This window comes from Myotis myotis, unplaced genomic scaffold (genome assembly GCF_014108235.1).
Source record: "Myotis myotis isolate mMyoMyo1 unplaced genomic scaffold, mMyoMyo1.p scaffold_m19_p_4, whole genome shotgun sequence".
Classification (NCBI taxonomy): Eukaryota; Metazoa; Chordata; class Mammalia; order Chiroptera; family Vespertilionidae; genus Myotis; species Myotis myotis.
In genome coordinates, this window is record NW_023416346.1 from 24,572,064 (window position 1) to 24,585,499 (window position 13,436).

At 42.3% G+C, this 13,436-nt stretch overlaps 1 protein-coding gene across 4 annotated transcripts in view; it reads left to right on the forward strand.

Annotated features, from left to right (window-relative positions):
* Positions 1-13,436, forward strand: part of FGF13 (fibroblast growth factor 13) — a 652,755-nt gene that overhangs the window by 538,040 nt on the left and 101,279 nt on the right. For 3 of the 4 annotated variants that reach the window (XM_036304473.1, XM_036304472.1, XM_036304475.1), the window contains one exon: positions 12,712-12,822. In XM_036304473.1, the coding sequence (XP_036160366.1) occupies positions 12,712-12,822 (111 nt within the window). Of the gene's footprint in view, positions 1-9,633; positions 10,604-12,711; positions 12,823-13,436 lie in introns of those variants that run through there. The other variant, XM_036304474.1, reaches the window with a different exon arrangement.

The following is a 13,436-nucleotide window of genomic DNA, read 5'->3' on the forward strand; positions in this document are numbered from 1 at the left end:
ATCTCAGGTGTTTACCTATGCCGCCATCTTGGTTTCTCTCCAAAAGGAATAATCTTAATAGCCATATGGAATAAGAGAAGAGGAACTAGTTTGGTGGATAAGTTCAATTTTGGAGTTTTGTTTGAGGTCCTGCGTATTTGAGGCATTTGGATAGGACTATACATATCTAGAGCTCAGAGGAGCTATCTGAGCTGAGGAAAGTGCAAGGGAGGAAAATTTTTTTTCTCAACCTTCTTAGGGTGCTTGACTGGGTCTGAAAATTAAACAGACAAAGACAAATTAACAACAGTAATAAAATTATTTAATATAAGTTTCATGTGACATGAAGGAAATGAATTAGGAAAACCTGGATCCTAAACTCTTCTCTGTCAGAGAAGATTCCTGTGGGGCCTCATAAAGGACAGTGGGCATCTGGACTAAAGTGCTGGCTTTATAGCATTGTCAAAGGCCAACCTAGAGTGTTTATATACACACACAAACACACACATATTTACACATACTATGTTATTCGTATAGTGAAATAGAACACTGTTGTTTCCCTTAGTAATATTTTAAGTTTTTTTTTTTTTTTTTCAAAATACAGGATACAAGATTCTGACAGAGAAAGTAGGCACTGGAATTTTAGGGGCAGGAAGAGGAATGCAGTAAGTAGGAAAATTTCTAAAAATCTTTCCAACATATTAAAATACCACCCAAGTCCTAGTTGTCCCCATTCAATAAAGATACTGAAGTCTACATAAAAAATTACTAGTATTTTGTGCCTTAGACAGTGATTTTCCCATGTTCTTTAATTCATTTGTTAGCTTAAAGTTTTATCATGCATCTCTCAGGGCATAGCTCAGTACATGCCAAAGAGTTCTCAGTAAATTTTGACTGATTGACTGATTGACTGACTGAATGAATGAATGAACAATTTGACTCAGGGCAAATTTATTTAACTACTCTTATCTCAGATTTCTCCTCTAGAATGAGATTGTTAATTGAGCATCAAGACCCCTGTTAGGAAATCAAGTTCTAAAAATTGCTTGAGGTATTCAGTCGTTGTAGAAGTTATAAAATGATTTCAATCTATTGATTATACTTTTAGAGCAAATTAGTTAGAATGAATACTGAAAAAAAATTTCTGATTGCAAAAGGATAGTCATGTGATCCAGGAGTGGAAGCACATACAGTGTGTGTAATATTTTTCTCTCTTTTGGTTGAACTCAAATTTCCTATAGCTGAAAGCAAATGGCACAAAAAAGATTACAATGTGGAAGGCCACTTTTCCTTGTATGAAAAGAATTGAGAGAATTGGGAGTGCTTTCACTTCTTATCTCTGCGAAGTAGTGATGAAGATAAAGGCCAGAGAGTATCTCTTGGGTCTTAGCTCTAGACTAATATAAAGCTCTAGATTACCTGAGTCAGAGTAGGTCCTGGTGTCAAAGTACTCCCTGAGCTGAGAAACCCAGAATGACATTAAGCAGTGATTTATAATCATTTCAATTTAGTGCAAAATGTAGCAGTTTTTCTGTAAATATCACTCTAAGAAGTTATTAAAAGTAAATGAACTATGCTCATAACTAAACATAGGCCATATCTTTTCCTGTTTGTTCCATAATTCACTTTTGTTAAGAACAAGAAATAAAAAACTTAACTGAATTGAAATCATTCTATATTCCCCATCTTTTTCTGTTACCCAAGCCAAGAGATAGCCATAATAGGCACCATACTGTTCAGCAACCAAAATTCCAGACACAGTGCCAAAAAGGAAAAAGTCATATTTAAAGGCTGGTGTTGTACACATAAATTGTATTGGCTGAGTACCCTTGGCTTAAATACTGGCACTGCCACCTATGTAGAGGTCAGGAAATAATAGACATATCACTTAATCTTTCTAGACTTTACTTTCCTCATCTGTAAAATGGCAATAGTGATATCTACCATAGAGGTTGTTGTAAGGATTAAAGAAAAATAGTTACAGGTTGCTTGTCCAGTTATAACCACAGAATTTATTGAGTGTTACCACCATTTGAAACACAAGTTTTTTGGCCCCCAAAATTGAAAGTAGAGTGGAGAGTTTAAAAACCATCTAGGTCCGTGGCCGGCAAACTGCGACTTGCGAACCACATGTGGCTCTTTGGCCCCTTGAGTGTGGCTCTTCCACAAAATACCACGTGAAGGCGCGCATGTACAGTGTGATTGAAACTTCATGGCCCATGCGCTGAAGTCGGTATTTTGTGGAAGAGCCAGTATTTTGTGGAAGAACCACACTCAAGAGGCTAAAGAGCTGCATGTGGCTCGCGAGCTGTGGTTTGTCGAGCTGCAGTTTGCCGACCACTGATCTAGGTGAATCAATAAAATAGAGCTGGTGTGTTTAATATTATGCAATGGAATATTATCCTATATAATAAAAGCTCAGTGTCCATAATGGCAGAACGACCAGAACAACCTATTGACCATTCACTATGAGGTGCACTGACCACCTCTTGGCTCCTTTCCCTGGCCGGCAGGCTCCGATCGCCGATGGCAAACGGGGACCCGGGGTGGGTGGCAGGAGATATGGGTGGCACCAGGCCAAGGCCCCCGCCCTGCCAGTTGCCCCACACACATAGGGTGACCTGCGGTGGGGGTGGGGCCGGCAAGCAGGTGGGAACGGCCAACCTCTCAGTCCCTCCCCTGATCGTCAGGTTCCCATCGCTGGATGGTGAACGGGGAACTGGCTTGAAGTTAAGTGTCAATCAGGCGGGGAGGCAGGGCTGGCTGCAGGCAGCCTGGGAAGATGGCCTTGCTTGCAGGCTAGGCCTAGGGACGGTACCCATGTACGATTTTGTGCACCAGGCCTCTAGTGCAACAATAAAAAAAAAAAAATGAAATCTTGCCATTTGCAACAACATGGATGGATGTAGTGGGTATTATGCTAAAGTGAGATAAGTCAGGCAGAGAAAGGCAAATATTTTATGGTTTCATATATATGTGGAACCTAAAACAACAACAATAACAAAATAAAACAGACTCAGAGAAACAGAGACCAAAGGAATGGTTACCAGAAGGGAGAGGTAAAGGGATGGGTGAAAAGGTGAAGGGGAATATAGTCAGTAATATTGTGATAAGTTTTCACAGTGACAGATGATTACTAGAATTAGTAGGGTGATCACATAGTAAGGAATACAAATGTTGAATCACTATATTATACATCTGAAACTAAGATAACCAATATAAGGGTGCATATCAATTATACTTAAGTTGGCTTTTTTAATCTAGGGTATCTGCACAGTTCTCAGGTGGATCATGGACCTCTCCTTTGTCTCCTCCTTAGAATCTGAAGGATATCATTCCTCTGTATTCAGCAGGTGCTACTGCCCAAATCCTGGTTGGTGTCCAAAACAAGATGTCAAGATTCTTAATACCGAGGGAACACAGAACTATTTTCCCATTATATCTCTGCTTCTTTAAAAAATGACAACTTTTACCCTGGCTGGTTTTGCTCAGTGGATAGAGTGTTGGCCTGTGGACTGAAGGGTCCCAGGTTCGATTCCGGTCAAGAGCAAATGCCCGGATTGTGGGCTCGATGCCCAGTTGGGGGTGTGCAGAAGGCAGCCAATCAATTATTCTCTCTCATCATTGATGTTTCTATCTCTCTCTCCCTCTCCCTTCTTCTCTGAAATCAATAAAAAATATTTTTAAAAAATGAAAACTCTTGATAGGAAATTGGTGGAATCAGTGTCATTAGCAAATAGGTAATCAATACAGAGTTCCTTCTGCTGTCTTAGAAGCCCACCCCCATATTCTAAGTAATAATGTACATTACATCATTTACAACCGCTGCATTCCCATCTTCAAATCCTGAGTTTAGGTCACCTTTGTCAAGAAATCTTATTTCCTGAAACGACTTAGATCCAGGAAAATTACTGATTGTCTGCTTTTGCCCTAAATCCTCCATCATTTTCCCTCCTAGCTTTTCATTTAGATTACTTAGTTCACTGGGCAAGAAATGAACCCAGCGTTACAGATATTTTGCCTCTGAGTCTTGCACATTTTTAGTCTGCCATAAATGTCTCATCATAGAAAAACCTCATTTATGTTTGTTATCCACTAATCAGTTAATAAAATAGCAACTTCTCTTTCAAGATCTTCAAATATTATTGAATAAAATTGAATCATCCTTACTTAGAGAACCTGGGGCTTCTGTTGGCTCTGTCACCAATGAGGCAACCAATTTGGTTAAGAATAAATTTATTGTATCTAGAAAGTATTTCCCACACATTGGACAAGAGAAACTTTAGAAAATGTGTTTTACTGCTTTGACCCACATGCTCCAAGTTCACCCAATATAGATTTCCAAAATCAATAGCACTAGCTCTCTCCATGCCCCATGGGGACAAGACCTTAAGCTTTCTCAGTAATGATGTTGCTTCCCCCTCTACCTGTGACCAATTCTTGGTTGCAGGCCCTGGGTAATATAAATAGTACATAGTATCATTTTTATAATAGAATGAGAACCTTCGGGGGAATCAACTCACATATCCACCAAGATAGATAAAATTTCTGTTCTATTCATAAAAAGCTTCTATAGGAAAATCAGCAATCATGGCATTTTATCAACCCCTACTAAAAATACTGTTTTCCTTGTACAAAACTTAAATCTCCACATATTGTAGTTTAGACTCATTTCCTTGTGTTCTTTCCTTATGATCAAGAGAGAAAACTTGACACCAACTATCTAATATTTCTCTCTAGGTTTTCTTGATTAAATGACCAAGCAGGTAATCCAGAGCCTTGAACTCTTAATGTTGCAGCTGCTATGACTAATTAAATGGCAAAGACCTGAATCCATTGATATGATTAATACCATCAGGGTGCTTTATGGTTTTACTGTTTGTAAATTATGACTGAATAATGATTTTTATTAATAAAATTTTATTTATATTTTTTATTAATTCTATGTGGATTATAGGATTTTTCTTCTTAAAGGATCAGAATTAATCAGTATTTTCACAATTGATTTTAAATACAAACTAGAGGTGGCTTTAGTAAATTTTACAGTTTAAGTATTTAGAGAATGATCTCAAAAATGGGACATAATGAAGACATCATCCTAGTGAGATGCGAGCCTAAGGTTCCTTGGCTTTTCATCAGGAATGCAAGTCAGGAGAGCCAATCAATTGCTAAAAAATTGATTCTGGAGACCTTTGTTCTGAAGTATAGTTCCCCCAAATGATCTGACTATGAGAGACTCATTGCCAGCTAATAAATATGTCAGGTTTTGTTATAAAATACTGTTGTTACTCTTTCTTTCTCTGAAATTCCAGTGCCACATTGACAAGAGTCCCTTAAATTGCATTTTCAGTTTTGTTTGAAGTTAAGTGTCAAATGCTTTTTCTAATGGCTTTTCTCTAATCTCCTCATTTGTATATCTATCCAGTCATTTCTCTTGACTTAGACCACGAAAGGTGGTACTTATTGTACAGTCTCTTAAATACCCCCTTTGCTGCTCTACTCAGTTAAGGTGGGATCCCAATGTTGCTTGACTTTGGTACTCTTGATCCTGCCTCCCTTCCCTCACTTTGAGCTCATTATTGTCCTTGACCTGGTAATTGGTCACTCAGATGTTCTGATGGATGGGCAATGAAGATAGAGAGCAATCTGGCAAGAGGCTCCATTTAAACTTATCTTCATGAGGGAAGGTGTTTGAAATCTCTCATTTTCAGAATTTCAGAAAGACAGCCAATTCCTTCCTGCTCAAATGGCTTGGAGGCTGCTCCTACTTAGGCTGTCTGAATTCCCTCAATTTTACTCATCACAGTCACATCTGTTTGGATTTTTGTCTTTCTCCTGGAGATTAATCTTAAGAGTAGGTCCCCTCAGCTTCTTTACAGCTCATCTGAGCTCTGCCAAAAGAGATTGGCAGAGAATGATTAGCATTCTATGCTCTGATAACTTACATAACTTTCTCTGAAAAGAATGCTAAAGCCTGGTTCTCAAGTGAACCCATGAGGAATAGAGCCAAGAAGACTTAATGTGTTTTTCTTTGAAATCCAGTTTAGAGTTCATGTTCTGGTGGAGTGGAGAGGGAAAGGGGGGACAGAAGTATGAGGAGGGGAAGAAAAACAATTTGGAGGAATAGGGGCATATACAAAATAAAATAAAACCATAGACTCCCAGAGCCAAAATTACTTCAAGGAACATTTCATCCAGAGATTTTCAAACATTTTGTATCTAACAATATAATCCTTTTTTCATAAGAAATCATACCACAAGCCCCAGTATATAAAATAAATGAAAGCAGAGATACTGTTATGGAACCATGGGTGAGGAAACTTAAATCCCCTCCATGTACTCTTAGTGCTCTGTAGAATACAATTTGAAAGTCATTAATTGAATCTACAGGGTTACTTTAATGATGGGAAAACTGAGGCCCCGACAGGAGAAAGGGCATCCTCAAGGTCACACAGCCCATTAGCAACAGAGTCAGAATGAAACCATATTTCTCCTATCACTCAGGCTAGAACTCTTTGTGAGTTGAATTGGAGAAAGGAGCTATATATGTTTCCTTCTTTAACATGATCAAGGAGAGCTAGGTGGATTGTGCAGTGGGTGGAGGAGGTCTAGGAGAAGCAAAGGAGAGTGGACCCAACCATCATAGGAAGTTGGAAGCCCTGGGAATTGAAACTCTATGAATCTGGAGGAGACTCAGGAAGTTCCATGGCAAGGGTGCAGTGCAAACTGGTAAGCACAGAACAAGACAGTAGAACAAGGTACCTTGGAAATAATTGTCAATAGAAAGTTATTTCTTCTTCCCATGAAAATGGCATACTACCGGTCTGGGGTAGCATTAAAACATAAAGGAAAGACAATATATGCTTTTCTAGGGTGGGGTAGTCTTTCTTTCATATGCTTTCAACAATGACTAGAATTTGGGCACAGTTCTCCTTTGAAGACTTGAGAGTTATATTCACATTCTTGTCTGAATTTGAAAGTACCTAAGAAATACACACAAGAGTTAGGAAAGGATCAAAATATCTACTTAATTAATGGTTAAGCTGAAGGCATACTATGATTTTAACCCAAAGTCCAAATGGCCTTCCTCTACTTTTCTCCTGGGTAATCCTTTAATCTAGTCACAGGCCTCTGAGTTCCTTTAGAGGAGGAGAAAGGAGAATGCATGTGGTCTGTAGGTAGACAGAACACAGAGTTAGAGGCCCATATCTCCACTCTCACCAATCATGAGTTATTTCTCGACTATAGAGAAAGAATAATAAGGGGGCCTATAAAAAGACAGAAGTACCTTTTATGGACTGATGGAAACATGTGGCAGTAAGAGCTTCTGGCCTCCCTATACATTCTCATTTTTTGAGATTATAAAATGTAAGAAAGGTATCCATAAACACACATAGAATCTTACTAGCTCTGGCCCAGTGGTTCGATGAGCTCATGGCATAGAGGTTAGTAAAACTGATGTATTTGCATGTTTGTATTTGTGACTTTGTCATGATGTTCTCTCTCTGTTGTATATTCCTGAAGTCTTCCCCATGCCCTTTTACCTCTAGTACCGACCTCAGAGTGGCCATACTAGTAATTCTCCAGGCATCCTGAAAATACCTTATGAATGGTGTTTGCACAAGCCAACAATGAGTGCTCTCCTAATGGAAAGTGGAGGTAAAAGAGTGTAGGACAACCCTCATTTTCTCAGTACCATGTGCTTATTCCCACTTGTTCTAAGTTCTAGTCCTTGCCTGAATCAGAACTTTGTCCTTTAGTTTTTTCATGCCTGCTTTGGTTTGGGGCCTTAAGAGATAAGTAAGAAGAAAGAAAAGAAAGACCTTTGGGATTGGGGATCCTCAGAAGATAGAAACATGCAGAGAGTGAGTAGGAATATCTTAACTGCCTGCTCCACAACCCAAATATTTGGCTTTGGTCTGACCCTCACCATTTTAGTAAGATTATTTCCCTTCATGATACCTGGAATTTGAATCACATACATTCTGAGCCAGGAAACATCCTCCCATCCTTCAGAATCAATATAAACCAGTCATCATCAATTATTTCCAATAAACTTTTATTGAGCATAAACTCTGTGACAGGAACTGTGCCAGGAGATAGGATTATGGTGGTGACCAAGACCTAGTCCTGAGTTTCAAGGTGTTCAAAGTCCAGTTGGAGCAGACTAGGACTTTCCCCCATGAATTAAAGTTTGAAGAATTGGATACTTGAATTGACTTGTCATTCTACCATGCCCTCCATTTTGTTGTGGGGAAGCCAAAAGTGCAAAGATATAGGCTATTCTGCAGGGAATCTCAGACCATTTGGTATCACCCTCCTGTAACTGTCTTATCTTGCCCCTGCAACCTTCACCCCAGTCTGTTTCTGCAGGCACAAAGTAATGCTTCTGATGAGGCAAGAGACATTCAAAACTGGGGAGAAGTGTGTATGTGTGGGTGTCAGCAGCTCCCCACTAGACCACTGGAATCTACAGAAGGGTAAGGTGATTCAGCTCTGATGGGCTAAGAAGCCTGAGTTTCCTAGATGGGAGTTCAGGCAAGAAAAGAAGGGCTGGAGTCTGGGCATTTGGTTTTGCATCTATATCTATTCTGAAAAGATCTGGAGGAGGTGAAGTCCAGTAAAGGTAGTGTAGTGGCAGCTCCAAGATAGAGCAGCCCTATTGGGGGCATCCTTTTTGGCATCAGAAATCATGTAAAATAGTAAAACAGTAGCTTCTGTTTGAAGGTAGGGATGTGGATATACCATTCTCTGTAATATTCTTGACCTCAACATTCCTCATTTTTCTCCTGCAGATTAAAATACAGAACAGGGCAAGTACAGAACTTGTGAATAGAGTGAGGTGAGCAAAAGGCCATACTTGATTCCTGAATTGGAGGGAGAGAGGCTGCCTGAGCTTGAGGAGCAAGTGTGGGGGGGGGGGAGAAGAAAGAAAGAAGTTAGGAGATTGGAGATGGGCTAGGTCAGGACTTAAATAAGGAGGATTGGCTGGGCTCTGCATTTCCCTAATACTGCTTAACGCGCACAATTCAAGCTCTCTGCTCGGATCCCAACCCCAACATAATGATGAGGGGGCATACAGGAAAACCGGGGTTCTGATGGTGCCAACTGGCTCGAAATGAAAAGTCAGCAAAAACCACTGGGTGGCAGCGTGGTGTGCAGAAGCAGCTCTGCAGTGCCAATGCTACTGCTGCTGCCTCGTGGGTGGGGGGGTAGGGGGTGGGGGAGGGGAGGCTGAATTCATCTGAGAGCTCGGGTCTTTCTCCAGAATGGCTACAAGTGTTGCCAGGCGAAATACCTCACTGGTGTGTGTGGTGAGTCCAAGCTCAGAGCAAGTAACTGACGAACTTCCTGGGGACTCCAGCTGGGGCGTTCGTTACCTGGTCACCTGAGAGTTATATACGAAGAAACACTCCATCCTGCTGTCCCCCATCTTCAAGCACCTCCCCCTTCACCCCCACCCCCGCTCCTCCAATGCAACTAGCTCATCTTGGTACCTCCTCCATCACTGTTTGTTCCCGAAGCTCCTTTCGGGAAGAGGAATGGAGAAGGATTTGGTGATGGGGCAGTGCTTAAGCCCCTACAGGTGTTAGCACCAGCGGCTAGCTGGGGACTGGGGGTGGGGGGGTGGGGCGGGTGGGGAAGGCCCAGGCCGCCACGGGGAGGGGGCCTCTGGGAGGCTGTTGAGCTTGAGGAGCAGGAAAAAAGCTCTTCCTGAGGGTGCTTGCAGCTACGGAATTCTGGTGCTCAGACTTCTTGCCGCGCCCAGAGCAGCAGCAGCAGCGACAACCACCGCGAAGATGCGAGGCCATTACCTGTTTGATCCCCGTCGGAAAGCCGGCACCGGCCAACTTTTCCCGATCGTCACCCCAAGAAGTTGCAAGGACTAGTCGAAGGGTCCGAGGGGCCAGGGTGAGGACGCGCTTCCCGGAGCGTTTCCCCCTTCCCCCTCCCTCCGCCGCCAGCGCTCCCAGCCTCTCTCCCGCCCGCGCACTCCCTCCGCGCGCCTCGCCTCCCTCCTTCAACCCCCTCCGCGAGGCACAGGGTCGGAGAAGGGGGGTGCCGCCAAACTCCGACCAGAGCCGCCTCGACTTGCACAGTGTCCTCGGGGCGCAGGGTCCAAGCGCACGTAGTCGCGCAGCTCTGCCTCTCACCCGCGATCCAGGCCCCGGGCTGTGGCGTAGGCTCGACCCAGGCAGCCTGCTGCTCGAAGCCCGCAGCCCGCGCGGGAGCGGGACCACTGCCAGAGGAGCTCAGAGGGCATGCTGAGCCCCCTCCTGGGCTGAAGCCCTAGAGCAGAGAAGTCCCGGCAAGCGTAGGCTAAAGAGCCAAAGGCGGCAAAGGCGCGAGACAGCAGACAAGCGGCGGAGGAGAGGGCGGAGGAGGCAAAGCCAGAAAGGGGCAGCAAAAGAAGTGGTGGTGGTGGGCGTCGTGGCTATGGCGGCGGCTATCGCCAGCTCCCTGATCCGGCAGAAGAGACAAGCCCGCGAGCGCGAGAAATCCAACGCCTGCAAGTGTGTCAGCAGCCCCAGCAAAGGCAAGACCAGCTGCGACAAAAACAAGTTAAACGTCTTTTCCCGGGTCAAACTCTTCGGCTCCAAAAAGAGACGCAGAAGAAGACCAGGTCGGAAGGGGCTTTTGGTTGGTTTTGTTGTTGTTGTTTTTGCTTCATACTTTACGAATTTGGAGGAGCTAGAGGGCGTGTAGGTAAGCGTAGGTGAGTTTGTCGGCGGCCCATCTTGTATGGATGTGGCCACCTAGCCAATGTGCATGCTGAGGGAAGTGATTGCTTTCTCGTCTCCTTCATAACGGCACCGGGCTTGCAGCATTGCCACTGCCATGGGACAGGTGTAAAGCATGGGAGCATACCCTGCTCAGGCGGCGCGCCCCTAGCTTCAGACGTGCTGCATGTGTGCATGCCCCTGGGCAGGCGCGATACAGAAATGGCTATCGTGTGTGTGCGTGTGTGTGTGTGTGTGTGTGTGTGTGTGTGTGTGTGTAAATTGCAGGCGCGGAAGCTGGGCAGACACCACTCTCCCTCCCCCCAACCAAGGATAACTTAGGGAATTCCTCCATTGCCTTTTTTTCTTGCAAGTCTGACCCTTCCCCTCCAACTTCTCAGGGTTTCCATTGTCTAGGCATTCTGTTTCTTTGATCACTTTTAAGCTGATCGGACAGACTTGACTTGTGGTGCAGCTTTGAAATTTTTTGCTGGAAAGAGGGGAGTGGATTCCTAGAACCTTTTATCAAATAGCTTAGTGATCTGGTTAGAATAGTAAAACTGTGCCTACTTGCTATTAAAATGCAGTAGAGAGAACCAGCCATGGGCAAACTACGGCCCGTTTGAAATGAATAAAACTATTGAAAAAAAAGACTGTGCCCTTTTATGTAATGATGTTTACTTTGAATTTATATTAGTTCACAGAAACACTCCATCCATGCTTTTGTTTAGGCCCTCCCGTCCAGTTTAAGAACCCACTGTGGCCCTTGAGTCAAAAAGTTTGCCCACCCCAACTCATAGCCAGAGTGTAGGTCCTTTTGAACCTATTCAGTGATCAGCTTAACACCATGTTCCTGTGCCAGGGGAAATTCACACAGTTGTAGGTGTCAGGTTGTGTCAAGGTAGACCTTCAGCCTAACCTGCAGCTTATTTGGCGATTCTTAACCAAATGAATCCGTTCAGCATTTTTCTTTTAACTAGGTAAGTACTGCAGAATTTCAGACGTGTGAGTCTGTTATTTCTCTATTTATGTGTTATACACACCCTGGAATGGAAATGCAAACATACATTTTCTGCTGGCTTGAAGTTTTTTAAGGTATTAGCTGTACGTTAGGCTTGTTTGAAAAAGGCTTAAGTGGTTACAAAGCATGATTACGAGGCCCGAATAATCACGTGAATATTATTTCAGGACAGGTGTCTGTATTCAATATAAGCAACTTTTGGGTAACATAGCTGTTATTGGTAAATTAGGTACTTTATTAATGGTGAGTTGTAATTGAAAATCATTTTAATTGAGAACATATTTTGGATAATCATATTTCTCACATCAAATTCAAAAATAAGTATGAACTATTTTCCTTCCCTTCCCACCAACAAAAGCCCTGGTATTTTTGTACCCACTTTTCCTAAGGATAATAAATATGCTAGGGTATGATAATGGCTGCTTTATTCTCCCCTCCACCTTTTTTTTTGTATCACAGCTCAATTTTCTATATATAAGTCCTTTGATGGGATTGTGGATTATTTATGTATTTCAACTTCCTTAGAATGGAGAGGACTGTTTATTCAAATTGCCATAATTCTGAGGGAAATGTTTACTAGTGTGTTTTTGGTTCCTGTATGGCAAACCATTCTAAATTACAGTTGTACTTCTTCTTTTCCTTCCACGTGAAAAGTGGCACATTGTTAAAAGGCAGAATTTGCCATTTGCCAACCCATTCCGAATGCTATAGAGGACCAGGCTGGAAGGCAAAGGACAAGCTATCAGAAGCTGTAGTTGCTGTCAGCTTTAGGGCTTTATCAGTGTTATGAGGTAGAAATCAAGTGTTTTCTTCAGTTTGGAGATTTATTCTAAAACAAAGTTTGTTTGTTTTCTTTCAGAGGACTATTTAAAATATAGCTTGACCTTTTCCACTAAAAGTTGTAAATAAAGCTATAAGTTTGAATTCTGAGTCTTTTCAACTACTTATACACAACTTAACAAATGATCCAAACCCTGGTTCTCTTTACAGAGCCTCAACTTAAGGGTATAGTTACCAAACTATACAGCCGACAAGGCTTCCACTTGCAGCTGCAGGCAGATGGAACCATTGATGGCACAAAAGACGAGGATAGCACTTACAGTAAGTGATTGCAAAATGAATAAGTATATCTCAGCATGTTGTTGACATTTGTTCTTATCTTATTTTTTAAATAAACAACCCTTACTAAACCCTAAAGCAGCGGTTCTGAACCTTCTGGCCCTTTAAATACAGTTCCTCATGTTGTGACCCAACGATAAAATTATTTTCGTTGCTACTTCATAACTGTAATGTTGCTACTGTTATGAATCGTAATGTAAATATCTGATATGCAGGATGGTCTTAGGTGACCCCTGTGAAAGGGTCGTTCGACCGCCAAAGGGGTCGCGACCCACAGGTTGAGAACCGCTGCCCTAAAGGCAATGCAAAATATAGTCAATACTATGTAATTCTGTTTATGAAAGTTAACCTAAAGGAAGTTGAACCTGAAAGTATCTAAAATAGTGAACTAAAGAAAATAATATTGACACCTTCTGAAGAACAATCCAAATGTCATCGCCATGTTAATCTGGATAGATTTAAGACTGTCCATTAGAGTTTACTACTTTTTATTCCCACAGAAAATTTACTCACCCATAAACTGATCCTGAAATAGCATGTTATTTCTACTCTTAAGAATTGATCTGTCCCAAGAGAGAGAAGTGGTTTCATGTCAT